The sequence below is a fragment of the Leucoraja erinacea genome, chromosome 2, assembly GCF_028641065.1.
Source record: "Leucoraja erinacea ecotype New England chromosome 2, Leri_hhj_1, whole genome shotgun sequence".
NCBI classification, from domain to species: domain Eukaryota; kingdom Metazoa; phylum Chordata; class Chondrichthyes; order Rajiformes; family Rajidae; genus Leucoraja; species Leucoraja erinaceus.
The window spans coordinates 16,432,729-16,454,368 of NC_073378.1; the positions used below are offsets into that span (position 1 = coordinate 16,432,729).

The 21,640-nt window shown below is 43.3% G+C and overlaps 1 protein-coding gene across 3 annotated transcripts in view; it reads right to left on the reverse strand.

Annotated features, from left to right (window-relative positions):
• apbb1ip (amyloid beta (A4) precursor protein-binding, family B, member 1 interacting protein) overlaps positions 1-21,640 on the reverse strand; it is a 168,363-nt gene that overhangs the window by 38,375 nt on the left and 108,348 nt on the right. For all 3 annotated transcript variants that reach the window (XR_008725163.1, XM_055652177.1, XM_055652165.1), the window contains exons 7-8: positions 15,420-15,541; positions 430-501 (exon numbers count right to left, since the gene is read on the reverse strand). Coding sequence is in view for 2 of the 3 variants with exons in the window: in XM_055652177.1 (XP_055508152.1) it covers positions 430-501; positions 15,420-15,541 (194 nt within the window). In the remaining variant the exon portion in view is untranslated. The remainder of the gene's footprint in view (positions 1-429; positions 502-15,419; positions 15,542-21,640) is intronic.

Sequence of the window (21,640 nt, forward strand, 5' to 3'; positions counted from 1 at the left end):
TCCAAAATGTTAAGATTGTGATAGGTTTAAAAAAAACGATAGTTATAAAAATTATATCAAAAATCAAACAGCATAGCAAAAAATACATTTGATCGTCGTGTCCCCTTGTGTTCCTGTGTAGTTTTTAAATAAAATATTCCTTTTCACTATCAAATAACCTTCTTCAAAGTTACTTCTAAATATATTTCCTAAACCCTTTCAGGCATTGAATTGCAGATTGAGCAGATTGAAGTGTTTTCAATTATGCACGGGTTCTATAGCTATTCTATGCCTAGGGTGCCTCTATGCCTAAATTCGATGACTTCTATCATAGTGCAAATTAATATTTGTTGCTCTCACTGATGCAAATAATTGGCTAGATTATCTTTTGTAGCAATTCACGGGGGTAACCAAAATAGTGGTTGCTGCAAAAGTTAGGGATTTACTCACCTCCAGTAAAGTTTCCTTATTTTTCTCTTTCATATTCTTCCCTTCTGTTTTCTTTTTTGCAATATAGAAATTCTGGACACAAACACAAAGAAAATATTTTGTTCTGAAATGTCAAGGAAAGCTTTAACTAAGAAATAAGCTAGTATTTTCTAACGATAAGACTGCATAATTTATAGTCTTCCATTCTTTCCATTATTATCTTTTGTATAGTAGTACAACATCATTTAAAAGACATTTGGACAGGTACATGGATAGGAAAGGTTTAGAGGGTGCTGTATGTGTCATGTGCCAAATGCAGGCAGGTGGGAATAGTGTAAATGGGGCATTGTAGTCAGCATGGGTAAGTTGGGTTGAAGCGCCTGTTTTCCGAGCTGAATGACTGTATGGCTCTATCTGTGTTCTGAATCTTGACTGCAACCTGATTATTGGCCTATAAAGCAGATATGCAAGTCAGTACATCAAGACTGAGATGACATGCAGATTTCAAATTCTACAAAGTTTACACTGGCTGCAACAGACTCTTTTGAATTTTGGCAGAGAACAGAATCCTTTCTCCAGGAGTTGCAAACTTTAAGATTATTAGGCCAATTATATCAGTATTTTATCTGGTAGTGCTTCAGGCACTGGAGGAAATCATCCAACATAACACTGCCTCTATGCCTAAATTCGTTGACTTCTATCATAGTGCAATTACTGTCATGTCATTGAATTTAGCTCAATGCAACAGTGATGCATCGTTCTTCTGCAGCGACATGGCAATTAGACGCATCAAATTAGAGGATCACTCAAGTTCAAGTTCAAGTGAGTTTATTGTCATGTGTCCCTGTATAGGACAATGAAATTCTTGCTTTGCTTAAGCACACAGAAAATAGTAGGCATTTACTACAAAACAGATAAATGTGTCCATATACCATGATATAGATATATACACACATGAATAAATAAACTGGTAAAGTGCAAATAACAGATAATGGGTTATTAATAATCAGAGTTTTGTCCGAGCCAGGTTTAATAGCCTGATGGCTGTGGGGAAGTAGCTATTCCTGAACCTGGTTGTTGCAGCCTTCAGGCTCCTGTACCTTCTACCTGAAGGTAGCAGGGAGATGAGTGTGGCCAGGATGGTGTGGGTCTTTGATGATACTGCCAGCCTTTTTGAGGCAGCGACTGCGATAAATCCTCTCAATGGAAGGAAGGTCAGAGACGATGATGGACTGGGCAGTTTACTACTTTTTGTAGCCTTTCCCTCTCCAGGGCGCTCAAATTGCCGAACCAAGCCACGATGCAACCGGTCAGCATGCTCTCGACTGTGCACCTGTAGAAGTTAGAGAGAGTCTTCCTTGACAATCCGACTCTCCGTAATCTTCTCAGGAAGTAGAGGCGCTGATGAGCTTTTTTGATAATTGCGTTAGTGTTCTCGGACCAGGAAAGATCTTCAGAGATGTGCACGCCCAGGAATTTGAAGTTCTTGACCCTTTCAACCGATGATATAAATGGGGCTGTGGGTCCCCCTCCTACTCCTTCCAAAGTTCACAATCAGTTCCTTGGTTTTGCTGGGGTTGAGGGCCAGGTTATTGCGCTGGCACCATATGGACAGTAGCTCGATCTCTCTTCTATATTCCGACTCATCCCCATCAGTGATACGCCCCACAACAGTGGTGTCGTCAGCGAACTTGATGATGGAGTTCGCACTGTGGTTGGCTACGCAGTCATGGGTATAGAGTGAGTACAGCAGGGGGCTGAGCACGCAGCCTTGAGGTGCTCCCGTGCTGATTGTTATCGAGGCTGACACATTTCCACCAATACGAACAGACTGTGGTCTGTGGACGAGAAAGTCGAGGATCCAGTTGCAGAGGGATGCGCAGAGACCCAGTTCTGCGAGTTTGGTAACCAGTTTGGAGGGGATGATTGTGTTAAATGCCGAGCTGTAATCAATGAATAACAGCCTGACATATGAGTTTTTGTTGTCCAAGTGGTCCAGTGCGGAGTGGAGGGCCAGCGAGATCGCATCCACCGTTGATCTGTTGTGGTGGCACGCGAACTGCAGTGGGTCCAGGTTTTTGTCGAGACTCATTCTCATTTAATTTTATTCCACCTCACCAAGTGAATCTGAAACACTAAAACTACTTTCATTGAAACTTTTCAATGCCATATTCTCCTGGAGAGTAACTGAGGTTTAATTGTATAACCTGTTATCAGCTCTCATGCAAGATATTCAGTTACATTAAGGATCAATGTGTTCCATATCACCATCTTATCAAATAATGTTGATAATATAAGCGCTGAAAAGATCCAGAAGAGACATAGTGGAAGATCCTAAAATAATTATTTCAGTATACAATTAAGATTTGAGTTTCAATATCAGTTAAATGCCCACCTTCATATATTAATAGTAACAAAAAAACCTTCTGCAGTGAATTCTGCGATCATTCAGGCTACATGTATTTTAAATCTAAAAATGTTATTTGAATACATTGTAAAATAATACAGAAATAGTTTAATATAAATAGTTTCTGGGATACAAAGAACAGGCCTCTCTTCACCATTTCTTTTCCCAATATATCTAAAAAACATTTGGACAAGTACACGGTTGGCAGTATCATCAAAGACCCACACCATCCCGGCCACACACTCATCTCCCTGCTACCTTCAGGTAGGAGGTACAGGAGCCTGAAGACTGCAACAACCAGGTTCAGGAATAGCTACTTCCCCACAGCCATCAGGCTATTAAACCTGGCTCAGACAAAACTTTGATCATTAATAACCAATTATCTGTTATTTGCACTTTATCATTTTATTTATTCATGTGTGTATATATTTATATTATAGTGTATGGACACATTGATCTGTTTTGTAGTAAATGCCTACTATGTTCTGTGTGCTGAAGCAAAGCAAGAATTTCATTGTGCTATCAGGGACACATGACAATAAACTCACTTGAACTTGGATGGGTAAGGTTTAGAATTAAATGTGCCAAACGCAACTAGGTGGGACTAGTGTAGATGGAGCAACTTGGTTGACGCGGGCAAGTTGGGCCGAAGGGCCTGTTTCCATGCAATATGTGTTGACGGTATTTCCTGAACTCGAAGTTTCATCACCTTTCCTGCAAACCTTTGACCTGCATTTCCAATAGCATGATCCATCTGTGACTCACCCAGTCCTTTTCTAGATATCTTTTGTCTAGAGCACAATGGAAGAAGTAGTCCAGATCACCATTAACAAGAGCTGTTAAAGACTGCATTAGATCAAGGGGGAGCTTACAATGCAACAATATGAACACTGAATTCTTCAATTTCAAGTAACCTCCCCTTTTCCCCTCTCTCCTTTGTGTGTCTACTTAGTGCGTAACCTCCACTGCTGGTTATCACACTACAAAAGCTTTTCACTGTATCTCGGTACATGTGACAATAAACTAAACTAAACTGAACTCTGGTGAGCACCCATTTCTTCCCCTATATTGCCCCTTTTTTCTTTTCTCCCTCTCCTATTTACTTCCACCTACATCCTTTTCTCTGGCTGTATTTCATTCCCCTTTTCTCCTCATCCGGCATATTTTTGTCTCCTTTGCATGTTTAGCCTCTGTCACATAATCCACCCATCTGCCAATGAAAGCCCCCTCATCTGTATCCATCTGTCAGTTGTAAGCTTTGTCCTGCTCCCACCTCTTTTCTAGCTTTCTCCTCCAACTACACTCAGTATGAAGAAGGGTTCTGACCAAAAACCTCGCTGTTCCATTCCATCCATAGATGCTGCCTGACCTGCTGAGTTATTCCAGAACATTGCGTTTTGCTTAGATCAATGAAAAAGGTTCATAGAATTGCCAAAAAGAACAGTGAACCTAATGATTGGGCAGAAATGTCACAACTTTGGCAAAGACTACCAAGATCTTTATAAGGAAAGGGAAAGAAAAGTACCACCGTAATCTAGTGCGAAATATACAGAAAAGTCTGTCTAACTTTCTATACATATATTTGGGCCCATATCTGAAGAAGGATGTGCTGGCGTTGGAGAGGGTCCAGAGGAAGTTTACAAGAATGATCCCTGGAATGAGTGGGTGAACATATGATGAACGTTTGATGGTGCTGGGCCTCCACTCGCTGGAGTTTAGAAGGATGAGTGGTGACCACATTGAAACACACCGAATAGTGAAAGGCTTGGATAGAGTGGATGTGGAGAGAATATTTCCACTCGTGGGAGAGTCTAGAACCAGAGGACATAGCCTCAGAATTAAAGGACATTTTTCACTTTAGGAAGGAGATGAGGAGGAATTTCTTTAGTCAGAGGGTGGTGAATCTGTGGAATTCATTGCCACAGAAGGCTGCGGAGGCCACGTCAATGGATATTTTCAAGGCAGAAATAGATTCTTGATTAGTACGGGTGCCAGGGGTTATGGGGAGAAGGCAGGAAAATGGGGTTGAAAGGGAGAGATAGATCAGCCATGATTGAATGGCGGAGTAGATTTGATGGGCTGAATGGCATAATTCTGCTCCTAATGTATGAACTGACAAAAAAGGGGCAAATTAGTTAAAGTTAATGCAGATCTTTGATACAGTGAGACAAGAGATAATGTGTGTGGAACAAAAAAATGGTAAATATATTTTCAGTCTGTTACATAGAAACATAGAAAATAGGTGCAGGAGTAGGCCATTCGGCCCTTCCATTCAATATGATCATGGCCGATCATCCAACTCAGTATCCTGTACCTGCCTTCTCTCCATACCCCCGTGATCCCTTTAGCTACAAGGGCCGCATCTAACTCCCTCTTAAATATAGCCAATGAACTGGCCTCAACTACCTTCTGCGGGAGAGAATTCCAGAGATTCACCACTCTCTGTGTAAAAAAAGTTTTCCTCATCTCAGTCCTAAAATATTTCCCCCTTATCCTTAAACTGTGACCCCTTGTTCTGGACTTCCCCAACATCGGGAACAATCTTCCTGCATTTAGCCTGTCCAACCCCTTAAGAATTTTGTAAGTTTCTATAAGATCCCCCCTCAATCTTCTAAATTCTAGCGAGTACAAACCGAGTCTATCCAGTCTTTCTTCATATGATAGTTCTGACATCCCAGGAATCCTCCAGGTGTGGTCTCACCAAGACCCTGTACAACTGCAGTAGAACCTCCCTGCTCCTATACTCAAATCCTTTTGCTATGAATGCTAACATACCATTCACCTTCTTCACTGCCTGCTGCACCTGCATGCCTACTTTTAATGACTGGTGTACCATGACACCCAGGTCTCGTTGCATCTCCTCCTTTCCTAATCGGCCACCATTCAGATAATAATCTACTTTCCTGTTTTTGCCACCAAAATGGATAACCTCACATTTATCCACGTTATACTGCATCGGCTATGCATTTGCCCACTCACCCAGCCTATCCAAGCCACCTTGCAGCCACCTTGCAGCCTCCTAGCATCCTCCTCACAGCTAACACTGCCCCCCAGCTTCGTGTCATCCTCAAACTTGGAGATGTTGCATTCAATTCCCTCGTCCAAATCATTAATATATATTGTAAATAGCTGGGGTCCCAGCACCGAGCCTTGCGGTACCCCACTAGTCACTGCCTGCCATTGTGAAACGGACCCGTTTACTCCTACTCTTTGCTTCCTGTTTGCCAGCCAGTTCTCTATCCACATCAATACTGAACCCCCAATGCTGTGTGCTTTAAGTTTGTATCCTAATCTCTTATGTGGGACCTTGTCGAAAGCCTTCTGAAAGTCCAGATATAACACATCCACTGGTTCTCCCTTATCCACTCTACTAGTTACATCCTCAAAAAATTCTATAAGATTCGTCAGACATGATTTACCCTTCATAAATCCATGCTGACTTTGTCCAATGATTTCACCACTTTCCAAATGTGCTGCTATCCCATCTTTAATAACTGATTCTAGCAGTTTCCCCACTACCGACGTTAGACTAACTGGTCTGTAATTCCCTGTTTTCTCTCTCCCTCCCTTTTTAAAAAGTGGTGTTACATTAGCTACCCTCCACTCCTCAGGAACTACTCCAGAATCTAAAGAGTTTTGAAAAATTATCACTAATGCATCCACTATTTCTGGGGCTACTTCCTTAAGTACTCTGGGATGCAGCCTATCTGGCCCTGGGGATTTATCGGCCTTTAATCCATTCAATTTACCTAACACCACTTCCCTGCTAACCTGGATTTCACTCAGTTCCTCCATGTCATTTGACCCCCGGTCCCCTGCTATTTCCGGCAGATTATTTATGTCTTCCTTAGTGAAGACAGAACCAAAGTAGTTATTCAAATGGTCTGCCATGTCCTTGTTCCCCATGATCAATTCATCCGTTTCTGACTGCAAGGGACCTACATTTGTTTTAACTAATCTTTTTCTCTTCACATATCTATAAAAGCTTTTGCAGTCAGTTTTTATGTTCCCTGCCAGTTTTCTTTCATAATCTATTTTCCCTTTCCTAATTAAGCCCTTTGTCCTCCTCTGCTGGTCTCTGAATTTCTCCCAGTCCTCTGGTAGGCTGCTTTTTCTGACTAATGTGTACGCTTCATCTTTTATTTTGATACTATCCCTGATTTCCCTTGTTATCCACGGATGCACTACCTTCCCTGATTTATTTTTTTGCCAAACTGGGATGAACAATTGTTGTAGTTCATCCAAGCAGTCTTTAAATGCCTTCCATTGCATATCCACCGTCAACCCATTAAGAATCAATCGCCAGTCTATCTTGGCCAATTCACGTCTCATACCCTCAAAGTTACCTTTCTTTAAGTTCAGGACCCTTGTTTCTGAATTAACGATGTCACTCTCCATCCTAATGAACAACTCAACCATATTATGGTCACTCTTGCCCAAGGGGCCACGCACAACAAGTCTGCCAACTAACCATGTTTAAGAAGGAACTGCAGATGCTGGAGAATCAAAGGTACACAAAAAAGCTGGAGAAACTCAGCGCCCTCGTTCTGTCTGAAGAAGGGTTTCGGCCCGAAACGTTGCCTATTTCCTTCGCTCCATAGATGCTGCTGCACCCGCTGAGTTTCTCCAGCTTTTTTGTGTACCTTTGCCAACTAACCGTTCCTCATTTCTCAATACCCAGTCTAGAATAGCCTGATCTCTCGTTGGTTCCTCTACATGTTGGTTTAGAAAACCATCCCGCATACATTCCAAGAAATCCTCTTCCTCAGCACCCTTGCCAATTTGATTCACCCAATCTATTTGTAGATTGAAGTCACCCATTATAACTGTTTTACCTTTGTTGTACGCATTTCTAATTTCCTGTTTGATGCCATCCCCAACGCCACTACTACTGTTAGGTGGCCTGCACACAACTCCCACTAGCGTTTTCTGCCCCTTAGTGTTTCGCAGCTCTACCCATATCGATTCCACATCCTCAAAGCTAATGTCCTTCCTTTCTATTGCGTTAATCTGCTCTCTAACCAGAAACGCTACCCCACCTCCTTTCCCTTTCTGTCTATCCCTCCTGAATATTGAATATCCCTGGATGTTCAGCTCCCAGCCTTGGTCACCCTGGAGCCTTGTCTCCGTGATCCCAACTATATCATAGTTATTAATAGCTATCTGCACATTCAACTCATCCACCTTATTACGAATGCTCCTTGCATTGAGACACAAAGCCTTCAGGCTTGTTTTTACAACACTCTTACCCCTTATACTATTATGCTGAAAAGTGGCCCTTTTTGATTTTTGCCCTGGATTTGCCAGCCTGCCACTTTTACTTTTCACCTTGCTACCTATTGCTTCTACCCTCATTTTACACCCATCTGTCTCTACGCTCACACATTTAAGAAACCCTTTCCCTTTAACTCCATCCTCCACTATCCCATTCGCCACCCCACCCTCCTTATTCCGTTTAAAACCACCCGTGTAGCAGTGGCAAACCTGCCTGCCAGAATGCTGGTCCCACACCTGTTAAGATGCAATCCGTCCCTTTTGTACAGTTCCCCCTTACCCCAAAACAGATCCCAGTGATCTAAGAATCTAAATCCCTCCCCCGTGCACCAGTTCCTCAGCCACACGTTCAGGTCCCGTATCTCCCTGTTCCTGCTCTCGCCAGCACGAGGAACTGGAAGCAAACCGGAGATAACAAACCTGGAGGTCCTGCTTTTCAGCATTTTTCTGAGATTTCTAAAGTCACGCTGCAGAATATTCATCCCCTTCTTTCCGACATCGTTTATGCCGACATGCACTACCACTTCCGGATGTTCACCTTCTCCCTTGAGGATTTTCTGCACTCTGTCCGTGACGTCCTGGATCCTGGCACCAGGAAGGCAGCACACCATCCTCGCATCCCGTCTGTTGCCGCAGAAACCCCTGTCCGTACCTCTCACAATGGAGTCTCCCACTACAATGGCGTTGCCTGCTTTAGGCCTTTTTTGTTTTGGCTCAACAGCCCTATTCGCATCGCAAGACCAGTCCGCCGCTCAGTGTAAACACGTCTTCTGTCCCGACAGCTTCTAAGTGGGTGAACCTGTTTACAAGAGGTACAACACCCGGGGACGTTGGCGTTCCATGCTTCCCTCCCTTTCTCACTGCCTCCCACCTTCTCTCTTCCAGTACCTTAGGTGTAACAATCTTACTGTAGGACTTGTCGTGGAACGACTCTGTTTCTCGTACGAACCAGAGGTCATCCACTTGCTTCTCCAGTTCCCCAACACGGCCCTTCAGGAGCTCTACCTGGATGCACTTTTCGCATTTGTAGCAGCCAGAGGCACCAGCGGTGTCCTTGACCTCCCACATACTGCAAGCATCGCACTGAATCAGCTTGCGTGACATCTCCTTCTTTCGTTTCTCCCTCTACAGTGTTTTGCGTGGTCTCCTCTCCTCAGCCTCCTCGCCGAAGAGTCTCGAGCCAAAGACTCACACTTTACTCACAGGGCACTTCCCTCACAAGGCCACTCCCTAAGAGCCGTCTTGCTTAAATTGACTGATAAATTGCCTGATTTACCAATTTACAAAGCAAATTCCTCAGTTTTCAACTGTTTTCCCAGCACAGACTCACTTCTCTCCTCCCACTCGGGCTAGAGCCAATCAGTCTGATCTCTTGCTAATCTCCTCCTGCTGTTGCTCCCAAATCTACAGCAGTTCTGTTAGAACATACACTGTACATTCCTGATTAATAAGGATGTCACGGGTTATGGGACGAAGGTATGAGAATGGGGTTGAGAGGGAAAGATAGATCAACTATGATTGAATGGCAGAATAGACTTGATGGGCCAAATGCCCTTATTCTGCTCCTAGAAGTTATGAATGTGATCTACATAGAATAATACAACAAATGATCAAGCCCCTCAGGCCATGATGTCTATGCTGAACATGGTGCCAAATTAAATAAAGATATCTGTCTGCACTCTATCCATCTCACTCCATTCCCTGCATTTCTACATGCCTAGGTAAATTTCTTTTAAATGTCACTATTAATCCATATAACCATATAACAATTACAGCACGGAAACAGGCCATCTCGGCCCTACAAGTCCGTGCCGAACAACTTTTTTCCCTTAGTCCCACCTGCCTGCACTCATACCATAACCCTCCATTCCCTTCTCATCCATATGCCTATCCAATTTATTTTAAATGATACCAATGAACCTGCCGACACCACTTCCACTGGAAGCTCATTCCACACCGCTACCACTCTCTGAGTAAAGAAGTTCCCCCTCATGTTACCCCTAAACTTCTGTCCCTTCATTCTGAAGTCATGTCCTCTTGTTTGATTATGTTTAACTATTATGAAAACTATTATGTTTGCCCCACCACCACCTTTAGGAACGCATTCCAGGGACCCTCCATTCTCTGTGTGACAAAACTCACGATGCACATTAAACATCCATTAAACATTCCTCCTCTCACCTTCAAGCCATGCCCTCCGGTATTTGACATTTCCACACAGGAGAAAAGGTTCTGACTGTCTCCCCTATCTATTGCTTCTCATGATTTGATATACTTTCCCCATCAAGAACGCCTTCAGGCACCGCACTCCAGATAGAACAATTCAAGTTTAATTTCATGGGGGAAGACTCACATAACCCCCTCGAAATAGTGGCGAACAATAGGGCAGGAGTGAAAGAGGAGCTGAAAGTAGCCTTTCTCCAAAAGCTTTGGAGAAATCAATGAGACTGACAGCCAACAATACTCTTGACTGTAAGATTTGACTATATCCTACAGTTTGGAAAGAGATGGCAACTGAGATAGTACATGCCCTAGGTGTTATTTTCTAAAATTCCAAAGATTCCAAGACATATTCTTACAATGTAGCAAATATAATCCTGCTATCTGTGGAATTTGTGGAATTCTGTGGAGGCTGTGGTGGCCATCAATGGATATTTTTAAGGCAGAGAGATAGATTCTTGATTAATATACGGTGTCAGGGGTTATGGGGAGAAGGCAGGAGAATGGGGTTAGGAGGGGGGGTGATGATGAGGGAATTGAAGGCAATATCTCCAAGTTTGCGGATGACACTAAGCTGGGGGCAGTGTTAGTTGTGAGGAGGATGCTAGGAGACTGCAAGGTGACTTGGATAGGCTGGGTGAGTGGGCAAATGTTTGGCAGATGCAGTATAATGTGGATAAATGTGAGGTTATCCATTTTGGTGGCAAAAACGGGAAAGCAGACTATTACCTAAATGGTGGCCGATTGGGAAAGGGGGAGATGCAGCGAGACCTGGGTGTCATGGTACACCAGTCATTGAAGGTAGGCATGCAGGTGCAGCAGGCAGTAAAGAAAGTGAATGGCATGTTGGCTTTCATAGCAAGAGGATTTGAGTATAGGAGCAGGGAGGTTCTACTGCAGTTGTATAGGGTCTTGGTGAGACCACACCTAGAGTATTGCGTGCGGTTTTGGTCTCCAAATCTGAGGAAGGACATTATTGCCATAGAGGGAGTGCAGAGAACGTTCACCAGACTGATTCCTGGGATGTCAGGACTGTCTTATGAAGAAAGACTGGATAGACTTGGTTTATACTCTCTAGAATTTAGGAGATTGAGAGGGGATCTTATAGAAACTTACAAAATTCTTAAGGGGTTGGACAGGCTAGATGCAGGAAGACTGTTCCCGATGTTGGGGAAGTCCAGGACAAGGGGTCACAGCTTAAGGATAAGGGGGAAATCCTTTAAAACCGAGATGAGGAGAACTTTTTTCACACAGAGAGTGGTGAATCTCTGGAACTCTCTGCCACAGAGGGTAGTTGAGGCCAGTTCATTGGCTATATTTAAGAGGGAGTTAGATGTGGCCCTTGTGGCCCAGGGGATCAGAGGGTATGGAGAGAAGGCAGGTACGGGATACTGAGTTGGATGATCAGCCATGATCATATTAAATGGCGGTGCAGGCTCGAAGGGCCGAATGGCCTACTCCTGCACCTAATTTCTATGTTTCTATGTTTCTAGATTAGCCATGATTGAATAGTGGAGTAGACTTGATGGGCTGAATGGCCTAATTCTGCTCCTATCACTTATGACATGACCTTATTTATCAAAGGTCTAAGAGAGAAAACGGGAAGATAGCTGTAATTGTCAACATGGAATTAAATTAATAATTAAATGATTAAGTTGTGGCAGTCCCTGGATATTAGGCCACTCCTTGGGCAGCCCCCTTGGCACTTGAGGGACAGGGACGAGGGACTGCCCACAGGCCTCCGGTTTCTGCTCAGGGGTTTTCTGGGAGTTTGTTTTCTCCCTTCTGTGGAACTCGTTGTGAGTGGATGCTCACAACCATCATTAAAGAACCTTTGAACCTGCCTGGCGTCTAACCTTTTTCTGACCGCGCCCAGGCCACTACAAAGTCATATTTCCCAAATCTAGTAACATGTCCATCAACACCCACTCCCATTCCCATGACACCTTCCCAGCAATTGCAACCATCTGGATGGGTGATCAAGATTTGACTTTGCTTATTCACAATTATATTGAGATGACATATTAAAATCAGCACAACATCAAAGCATGTGTTCTCTAAATGCTTCAGTGTGTTTGAGCTCATATGATAAATGAGTTTCCAATTTCAGAGCTGACCTACCTAGCTGAAGCATGTAAATGCAAGGAAGCAATATAGCAGTCACCATCCGAACATGGATTCTTAAAATGTAGAAATATCCATCAAATGCTCTGTCTTTTCCGAAAATCCTTGAAATCCTTTTTGTGTTTCTTGCAATTTTTTTTTGGGGTGGGGATTTCCAACACTGTCAACCCATTTTGCACATTTCATGTTTCATTAAATAAACTGAGTTAAATTGTGAGCAGCTGCAGTTTAACCCAAGCAAACTGGGAGGTGGCATGTAATGGGAAAGTATACAGTTAATGGCACGATCTTTAAAAGCATTGATGTACAGGAGGATCTTAGAGTCCACACTTATAGCTCATTGAAGGTGGCAGCTCGCGTAGACAGAGTTGTAAAGAAGGTGTATGATATGCCTTTATTACTAGGGTCATTGAGTATAAGTGTCAGGAAGTCATAATATAGCTCTATTTGGAGTATTGCATGCCATTCTGGTTGCCCGATTTCAGGAAAGATGTGGAGGCTTTGGAGAGGAGGTTTACCGGGAAGCTGCCTGGATTAGAGGGGGTTAGAATTTTGAAAGTTATAAGGAAGATAACCGTGGTGCTCGCTTACTGGGGAGCATGATGGGAAAATGGCCAACATAGAATGAAGTTAAAATAGCTAAAGCTGAAACATTCTGCTGAAAAGCAGGCTTTCTTATCTATTGGGAGGAGAATATTCCTTCATTGTTTTATCTACATTCTTATCTCTTACAATCTTGTGATTACAGTTGCTTTTTGCCACTGTGTTTAGCAGGCAATTCTTCCAAAGGTTAACGATCGACCTCATTAACGAGGGGACCCCATTTAATGAGTACAATTAATTCTCCTTACATGGACATTGACTTTTATGGTATCTATTTGTAGAATGGGTTAGGGAGAGCCAGTAGATGTGGAATATCTGGACTTTCAAAAAGCCTTTGACAAGGTCCCACACAAGAGATTAGTGTGCAAAATTATAGCGCATGGTATCGGGGGTAGGGTATTGACATGGATGGAGAACTGGTTGGCAGACAGGAAGCAAACAGTTGGAATTAACGGGTCCTTTTCAGAATGGCAGTTCATATATCAGTGGTGAGTCTATCGAACAACACCAGTGGGGTGCCGCAAGGCTCGGTGCTGGGACCCCAGTTATTTACAATATATATTAATGATTTGATGAGGGAATTAAATGTGACATCTGCAAGTTTGCGGATGACACAAAGCTGGGTAGCAGTGTGAGCTGCGATGAGGATGCTATGAGGCTGCAGGGTAACTTGGATAGGTTGGGTTTCCCTATGTACATCGACAAGGCCTTTAATAATTCGACTTGTTCAATAGACTCACCACAGATCTATGAGCGGTTTTATTTTGTGTCTGTGCCTATCTGAGTAAAGTCAGATATAGGGCATGGGTATAGTACAAAATCCCCTACTACAGCAGGTTTCAGCAACAGGGAGAGATTGGATAGACTTGGATTGTTTTTGCTGCAACGCCAGAGATTGAGACTCAATTAATTGAGAGGTGAAAAGTTTAATGGAGATGTTTGGCAGGATTTTTACAGAGTTGAGGGAGCCAGGAATGCATTGCCTGGGTTGGTGGTAGAGGCAGATACAATAGTGGTGTTTTAGAGGCTTTTAGATAGGCACATTTAAGTGCAGGGCAAGTGCTGAAGTAACTCAGTTAGTCAGACAGCATTACTGGAGAACATTGATCGGTGACGTTTCAAGTTGTGATCCACTTCAACCCGAGACGTCACCTAACTTTGTTCCCCAGAGATGCTGCATGGCATGCTGAGTTACTACAATACTTCGTATCATTTTGTGTAGGGCAGCATCTGCAGTTTCTTGTTTCTGCTAAGTTAAATTAGGTTAAATTTTCATTTAGATTCAGCTTAGATTAGTTTATTGTCATGTACATCAGGTTGAAATTAAATTCCTTGTTTACATGAAGCAAACTAAAAAACGTGAGTACAATAGTGGAGTAATCGAATGGGATAGAGTTAAGAGTAAGGCTATGATGCAGCATGTCGGGGAGTGGAGGTGGTATAAAGAGACTAGTTCAGGGGAAAGAAATGGTTTGTAAGGCTGAACATCTTGGCTTCCGTGTCTTCTCCGAGAACGTAAAAGAGAGTTAAAGTGAGTGGCCTGGGTCGCAGCAATTCTTCTCCAGCCTTCCTGACACAACACACTGTGAAGATGGACTGGTTGGAAGGAAGTGATGAGGAAGTGATGGACTGGTCTCACCCCCACTCTCTCTGCAGGCTCAGGCGGTGAAGAGCAGAGCAGTTGCCATACCAGTCCAAGATGCATCCTGACATCACGCTTTCTATAGTTCATCTATAGAAGTTCGAGATAATCTCATAGTTATGCAAAATCTTTTCATGTGCCTAAGAAAGTAAATGAGTTGTTGTGCTTTTTTGATCCCTGCGTCAGTGTGAGAGGACCCAGGTAGGTTGCTGGTGATATTATCCCTGGGAACCTAAAGTCGTCATCCATCTCTACAGCCTCTCTGTTGAGGAGGACAAGGTTATGTTCGTTCCCTTGCTTCCTTGGATCAACAACCAACTCTTTCATGTCATGCTTATGACACTTAACTTGGGCTAGGAGTTGTCTTATTCTGAAACATGACACACAAGGATTCTGATCTTAAGGATAAGGGGGAAATTTTCCTGAGGAGAACTTTTTTCCTTGCCTGGAAGTCTCCCAGTTGGATTTCAGGCAATGTTTGGCCCTCCATTACAATGCAGCTGGAGAAATGGATTTCATCAAAATATTCGAAGGGCCTAGAATTCCATCTTGGTTTGATTTCATCATGCTGACAACCGTGATTTGAAACAGCAGGTTGAATCTTTTTCCTGACTCCTTGTAGATTTCAGGTTTCTCCATTTTGGGAGAAATGTTTATTGGCCTAGAATTCCATTGATTTTAAACCGTGAGCAGGTTTGTAGGTTTTTTTTTTGCTCTCTTTTTATGACTTTTTTTGCTTACCTGCGGATCTTTAAAGACAGCGTACTTCTCTTGTCGTTCAACGAACATAAGTTTGTTTTCACTGTCCCGCATCCAGTGGGATAAGGTTTCCACCAGAATCTCATGATCTTCCAGAAATCTCTCTGAATAGAAGGAGCAAGGTCAAAGTTTTTAAAACAATCACAAACAAGGGACAAGATACAGCAATCAACAAAGTACAATAACCCTTCATCACAAATTGACCATGAACTCATTGACATTTTAAAGAATATACCATGCACAAAGTCGGCAGCAAGATTACCTTTGTGACATTTGTTGAACAGCGCTTTCTGAGGTGATATGAGGCGATTTTAATAAATTTAGTAAACAATTATTTTGTTACACATTTTGTCTCTATTCTCTCTTCCATGGCTTATATTTGCAGACCAGATCTTATTCCTTTGTGGTATTGTTTCTTGTGAAGTCCCCTTGTTCAATTTGTTAAATTGAATATAAAGCTTTAATTTATTTTTACCATTACTTCCTCGAATACAGTTTTCTCTCCCGTGAATCCCTTTACTCTAGCTAAATAATGCAGACCTATAAAAAAGGGGGGGGGGGGGGGGGGGGGGGGGGGGGTGGGGGGGGGGGGGGGGGGGGGGGGGGGGGGGGGGGGGGTGGGGGGGGGGGGGGGGGGGGGGGGGGGGGGGGGGGGGGGGGAGGGAGATTTACCTAAAGGTGTGGGACCAGCATTCTGGCAGGCAGGTTTGCCACTGCTACACGGGTGGCTTTAAACTGAATAAGGGAGGTGGGGTGTCGAATGGGATAGTGGAGGATGGATTTAAAGGGAAAGGGTTTCTTAAATGTGTGAGCGTAGAGACCGAGGGGTGTAAAATGAAGGTAGAAGAAATAGGTAGCAAGGTGAAAAGTAAAAGTGGCAGGCAGACAAAACCAGGGCAAAAATCAAAAAGGGCCACTTTTCAACATAATTGTATAAGGGGTAAGAGTGTTGTAAAAACAAGCCTGAAGGCTTTGTGTCTCAATGCAAGGAGCATTCGTAATAAGGTGGATGAGTTGAATGTGCAGATAGCTATTAATGACTATGATATAGTTGGGATCACGGAGACATGGCTCCAGGGTGACCAAGGCTGGGAGCTGAACATCCAGGGATATTCAATATTCAGGAGGGATAGAGAGAAAGGAAAAGGAGGTGGGGTAGCGTTGCTGGTTAGAGAGCGGATTAATGCAATGGAAAGGAAGGACATAAGTTTGGAGGATGTGGAATCGGTATGGGTAGAGCTGTGAAACACTAAGGGGCAGAAAACGCTGGTGGGTGTTGTGTACGGGCCACCTAACAGTAGTAGTGAAGTTGGAGATGGTATCAAACAGGAAATTAGAAATGCGTGCGACAAAGGAAAAGCCGTTATAATGGGTGACTTCAATCTACATATAGATTGGGTGAATCAAATTGGCAGGGGTACTGAGGAAGAGGATTTCTTGGAATGTATGCGGGATAGTTATCTAAATCAACATGTAGAGGAACCAACGAGAGAGCAGGCTATTTTAGACTGGGTATTGAGTAATGAGGAAGGGTTAGTTAGCAGTCTTGTTGTACGTGCCCCCTTGGGCAAGAGTGACCATAATATGGTTGAGTTCTTCATTAGGATGGAGAGTGACATTGTTAATTCAGAAACAATGGTTCTGAACCTAAAGAAAGGTAACTTTGAGGGTATGAGACGTGAATTGGCCAAGATTGACTGGCAATTAATTCTAAAAGGGTTGATATGCAATGGAAGACATTTAAAGACTGCATGGATGAACTACAAAAATTGTTCATCCCAGTTTGGCAAAAGAATAAATCAGGGAAGGTAATACATCCATGGATAACAAGGGAAATCAGGGATAGTATCAAAGCGAAGGATGATGCGTACAAATTAGCCAGAAAAAGCAGCATACTGGGACTGGGAGAAATTCAAAGACCAGCGGAGGAGGACAAAGGGCTTAATTAGGAAAGGGAAAATAGATTATGAAAGAAAACTGGCAGTGAACATAAAAACTGACTGCAAAAGTTTTTATAGATATGTGAAAAGAAAGAGATTATGTTAAAACAAATGTAGGTCCCTTGCAGTCAGAAACAGGTGAGTTGATCATGGGGAACCAGGGGATATGGCGGACCAATTGAATAACTACTTTTGGTTCCGTCTTCACTAAGGAAGACATAAATAATTTGCCGGAAATAGCAGGGGACCGCGGGTCAAAGGAGTTGGAGGAATTGAGTGAATTCCAGGTTAGCCGGGAAGTGGTGTTGGGTAAATTGAATGGATTAAAGGCCGATAAATCCCCAGGGCCAGATAGGCTGCATCCCAGAGTACTTAAGGAAGTAGCTCCAGAAATAGTGGATGCATTAGTAATAATCTTTCAAAACTCTTTAGATTCTGGAGTAGTTCCTGAAGATTGGCGGGTAGCAAACGTAACCCCACTTTTTAAGAAGGGAGGGAGAGAGAAAATGGGGAATTACAGACCAGTTAGTCTAACATCGGTAGTGGGGAAACTGCTAGAGTCAGTTATTAAAGATGGGATAGCAGCACATTTGGAAAGTGGTGAAATCATTGGACAAAGTCAGCATGGATTTACGAAAGGTAAATCATGCCTGACGAATCTTATAGAATTTTTCGAGGATGTAACTAGTAGCGTGGGTAGGGGAGAACCAGTGGATGTGGTGTATCTGGACTTCCAGAAGGCTTTCGACAATGTCCCACATAAGAGATTAGTATACAAACTTAAAGCACACGGCATTGGGGGTTCAGTATTGATGTGGATAGAGAACTGTCTGGCAAACAGGAAGCAAAGAGTAGGAGTAAACGGGTCCTTTTCACAATGGCAGGCAGTGACTAGTGGGGTACCGCAAGTCTCAGTGCTGGGACCCCAGCTATTTACAATATATATTAATGATCTGGATGAGGAATTGAAGGCAATATCTCCAAGTTTGCGGATGACACTAAGCTGGGGGGCAGTGTTAGCTGTGAGGAGGATGCTAGGAGACTGCAAGGTGACTTGGATAGGCTGGGTGAGTGGGCAAATGTTTGGCAGATGCAGTATAATGTGGATAAATGTGAGGTTATCCATTTTGGTGGCAAAAACGGGAAAGCAGACTATTATCTAAATGGTGGCCGATTGGGAAAGGGGGCGATGCAGCGAGACCTGGGTGTCATGGTACACCAGTCATTGAAGGTAGGCATGCAGGTGCAGCAGGCAGTAAAGAAAGCGAATGGTATGTTAGCTTTCATTGCAAAAGGATTTGAGTATAGGAGCAGGCAGGTTCTACTGCAGTTGTACAGGGTCTTGGTGAGACCACACCTGGAGTATTGCGTACAGTTTTGGTCTCCAAATCTGAGGAAGGACATTATTGCCATAGAGGGAGTGCAGAGACGGTTCACCAGGCTGATTCCTGGGATGTCAGGACTGTCTTATGAAGAAAGACTGGATAGACTTGGTTTATACTCTCTAGAATTTAGGAGATTGAGAGGGGATCTTATAGAAACTTACAAAATTCTTAAGGGGTTGGACAGGCTAGATGCAGGAAGATTGTTCCCGATGTTAGGGAAATCCAGGACAAGGGGTCACAGCTTAAGGATAAGGGGGAAATCCTTTAAAACCGAGATGAGAAGAACTTTTTTCACACAGAGAGTGGTGAATCTCTGGAACTCTCTGCCACAGAGGGTAGTTGAGGCCAGTTCATTGGCTATAATTAAGAGGGAGTTAGATGTGGCCCTTGTGGCTAAGGGGATCAGGGGGTATGGAGAGAAGGCAGGTACGGGATACTGAGTTGGATGATCAGCCATGATCATATTGAATGGCGGTGCAGGCTTGAAGGGCCAAATGGCCTACTCCTGCACCTAATTTCTATGTTTCTATGTAAAGATCTGAATGACTGCCAGCTAGAGACTTCGAGCAGCAATGAGAAAACCGGCTCATATTGCTCAATGTTCATTCCCTGTCAATGTAAGTGTTAAAACAATACGTGTGCCCACAATTAGTGACATCCACTGTTTATCGAGGTAGAATGAAAAATATTAAACATGCCGGGGGAGAAAGATGGCCCTGATTGGTGAGGCCACACTTAGAGTACTATGCTTGGTCACCCTGCTATAGGAAGGATGCCATTAAGCTGGAAAGAGTGCAGGGAGGATTCATGGGGATGTTGCCAGAACTCAAGGGCCTAAGCTCTAGGGAGAGTTTGAGCAGGCTAGGACATTATTTCCTTGGAGCACAGGAATAGATAATGTGAATACAGAGTCTTTTTCCTGGGGTAGGGGAATCAAGAACAAGAGGGCCTAGATTTAAGGTGACAGGAGAGAGATTCAATAGAAACCTGAGGGGCAACCTTTTCACACACAGTGGGGGTACATGGAATGACCTGCCAGGGAAAGTTGTTAAGGCAGGTACAATAATAACATTTAAAAGAGATTTGGACAAGTCCATGGCTGGGAAAGGTTCAGTGGATCTGGGTCAAATGTGAGCAAAAGGAATTAGCTCAGATGGGTCATCTTGTTCTCTAAAAAGATGACGCACAGCATCTACAGCAACTTACTCCTGATTCACTTTAAAAAAAAAATCATTTGGAACAAATAGCATAGAGATGAGTGATCAAATGTATGGAAATCCTTAATGTGAATGTTGAATTAAATCAAAAGTCATTTCAAAGACATTTGCAAAGGAAATCCACCAATGGCAATGCAACTATCACGCCTCAGATTAACTTTGCAGATTAACAAATCTATTTTAATATCAAACATTCTTAGCAAACCTTTGTTTGATTCAGGTTTTTCCAATGGTGTATGAATTCTTTGCCATATTGATCTCTTTAAACACTGGGTGAAATATACTTCAAGTAATTCCAGGTGGCCTCATTACATTTGAGTGGTTGTCACAGTGAGCGTAGACTCGGGCTCTCTAGAACAGTATCATAATCACTAGACATCTATTCCCAATGTTAATATATATATTTCCAGCACCAGTGTTCATTAAAGTGGCTAATATGATTATTTTACCCTTTTGTTAAAATAAAAACGATTTAGTGATATCCATCCTGACTCACCTAAATTATGCTGCTTTCTAATTTCCTATAATCAAGACTGATCCATAGATTTTTAAGAAGGAACTGCAGATGGTGGAAAATTGAAGGTACGCAAAAATGCTGGAGAAACTCAGCGGGTGCAGCAGCATCTATGGAGTGAAGGAAATAGGCAACGTTTCGGGCCGAAACCCTTCTTCAGAAGAAAGGTTTCGGCCCGAAACGTTGCCTATTTCCTTCGCTCCATAGATGCTGCTGCACCCGCTGATCCATAGGTTACTTTATTCAATACCTACCCCCATCACTTTCTAACATGAACCAGTTGGAATCAAAGCTACAGTCAATCTCATATCACAACAGCATCGACTTTAACTAATATCTTTCTGCAAGACATTTTGTCATGTGGCTTCAGGAAGACTAGGAATTACAAAATCTTCAGGAGTCTGAAGAAGGGTCTCGACTTGAAATGTTGTTTGCCTTTTTCTCTGCACAGATGCTGCCAGACCTGCTGAGGTCCTCCCTCTTTGACTCCATTCAAAGACCCAAGGAGTCGTTCCAGAGGTTCACCTGCAACTCCTCCAACCTCATCTATTGCATCCGCTGTTCTAGATGTCAGCTGCTCTACATTGGTGAGATCGTTTTGCCGAACACCTCCGCTCGGTTTGCAATAACCAACCTGATCTCCCGGTGGCTCAGCACTTCAACTCCCCCTCCCATTCCGAATCCGACCTTTCTGTCCTGGGCCTCCTCCATGGCCAGAGTGAGGACCACCATAAATTGGAGGAGCAGCACCTCATATTTCGCTTGGGCAGTTTGCACCCCGGCAGCATGAACATTGACTTCTCTAATTTCAGGTAGTGCTTACTTTCTCCTCCCCTACTCAGCTCTCCCTCAGCCCACTGGCTCCTCCTCTTCCTTTCTTCTTCCCCCCCCCACCCTCACATCAGTCTGAAGAAGGGTTTCTGCCCGAAACGTTGCCTATTTCCTTTGCTCCATAGATGCTGCCTCACCCGCTGAGTTTCTCCAGCATTCTTGTCTACCTGAGGTCCTCGAGCTGTTTGTTTTGTTTTTTTAAATCAAAATTCCAGCATCTGCAGGCTCTTCTGTCTCCAAGAGTGATCATCTATGTCTTTACTACAGTCTACCTATGATGCTACAACCTCAAAGAAATCAACAAATAGAAACATAG